The sequence below is a fragment of the Phalaenopsis equestris genome, unplaced genomic scaffold (assembly GCF_001263595.1).
Source record: "Phalaenopsis equestris unplaced genomic scaffold, ASM126359v1 Scaffold000002, whole genome shotgun sequence".
Lineage (NCBI taxonomy): Eukaryota > Viridiplantae > Streptophyta > Magnoliopsida > Asparagales > Orchidaceae > Phalaenopsis > Phalaenopsis equestris.
This window is the reverse complement of record NW_018164444.1, coordinates 62,007,317-62,008,695: the sequence shown is the minus strand read 5'-3', so window position 1 is coordinate 62,008,695 and position 1,379 is coordinate 62,007,317. Positions and strand designations below refer to the sequence as shown.

Sequence of the window (1,379 nt, the reverse complement as noted above, 5' to 3'; positions counted from 1 at the left end):
AAGTCTTTTTTTTTTTTTTTTTTTTTTTTTTTTTGCAGCAGAGACAGCAATAAGATTCAGATCTTTTGTTTATGAAAACAAAAAACAACATAGAAGGAAAATATTATATGACAGAGCGGTTAAGACTTTATGGTGATAGAATCTAAACTCACTTGTCCAGCACACATAGGATTGTATTCCCAGGATCTTGGAAGCTCTTCAGTACCTCCTTTATAAACTCCTCCTCACATCCTTCCACAAATTCTAGATTCACTGCAACTTTATTGAATATCTTCAAATTCGGAGTTCTCAAATGAGCCACAGTTTGCTTCTTCCTTATGTCCAACAGCTGAGAACTAGGATCATCTCTGAGCTTGCGAAAGGCATCAATGGAAGAAATAAACTTGTACTTTTTCAGGTATTCTTGAGCTAATGGTATGACTACAAGCCAAACAAAAGCGAGGCTGGCGACGAAGTATGGATATCTTTAAAAGAAACCGTCGAGGAAAGCAAGAACCGATTCTACACTGATCTTAGAAGACATCCCCTCCGTTCCAGCCGCAAAGCAATGTGAGGGAAATGACACGGCGGCCAGTAAGGGTAAGTGAGCGGCTAAGAGATCGAACGAAGATGGAGAATCGGTGCAGAGAAGTTTGGTTTCGAGTGAATTTGTAAGATGAGAAGAAGAAAAATTGGAAAGAAAACTAGGGATTTTTGGTTTGAGGGAGTTTGGCTGCAGGTTTGAGGAGAGAGATGGGAGAGGTTTGGGAGGAGAAGGGATTCTTCTGATGGAGGAAGAAGATGGAATGGAAATTGGGAGATGGGGAGAGAGTGTTTGGACGCGAGCAGAGGTTTTGATGGAGAGGCCGTGGTTCTGTAAGGATTTCATGGAGGGTTTTGGAGGTCGAGAGAGATGAAGTTGAAGTGGAGGACTGGGTGGAGTTTGGACGATCCTTCAAATTACAAATAGAGGACCCCAAACCTCAATTATTACATATCGGGGTCTCAAAACATATATTATTTACGTGTGAATCCATTTTTTTCTTGATTGGATTCTCACAAATCATCACCCATTGATTCATCTCAAGTAGGGGTGTAAATCAGCCCAGACTCAGCTCGTATTCCGCTCATTTATATTTCGAGCTCAAAAAATGTGTTCGTGTTGGGCTCATTTGCTTAACGAGCCGAACACGAGTCGTTCACGAACAAATACTACTCATCCGATCTAACCGGGAGCCGTTCATGAACAAAGAGTTGTTTTGACAACCCTAATCACACAGTCATAAGATATTAAGGTTTGGGCAGATTTAATACATCATTTGAATCTAATTTAATATTTTTTATTCTATTTTCTTTGTAGTCTTACATGCAATTAATTTTTTTAAAAATACTACTCATTA

The 1,379-nt window shown here is 39.5% G+C and overlaps 1 protein-coding gene across 1 annotated transcript in view; it reads right to left on the bottom strand.

The window, feature by feature from the left end:
* LOC110039347 (rhodanese-like domain-containing protein 4A, chloroplastic) overlaps positions 1-948 on the bottom strand; it is a 9,584-nt gene extending 8,636 nt beyond the window's left edge. Inside the window, 1 exon segment of the mRNA XM_020744379.1 lies at positions 153-948. Within this exon segment, the coding sequence (XP_020600038.1) occupies positions 153-868 (716 nt within the window). The 5' untranslated portion in view covers positions 869-948.
* Positions 949-1,379: the final 431 nt, after the last annotated feature.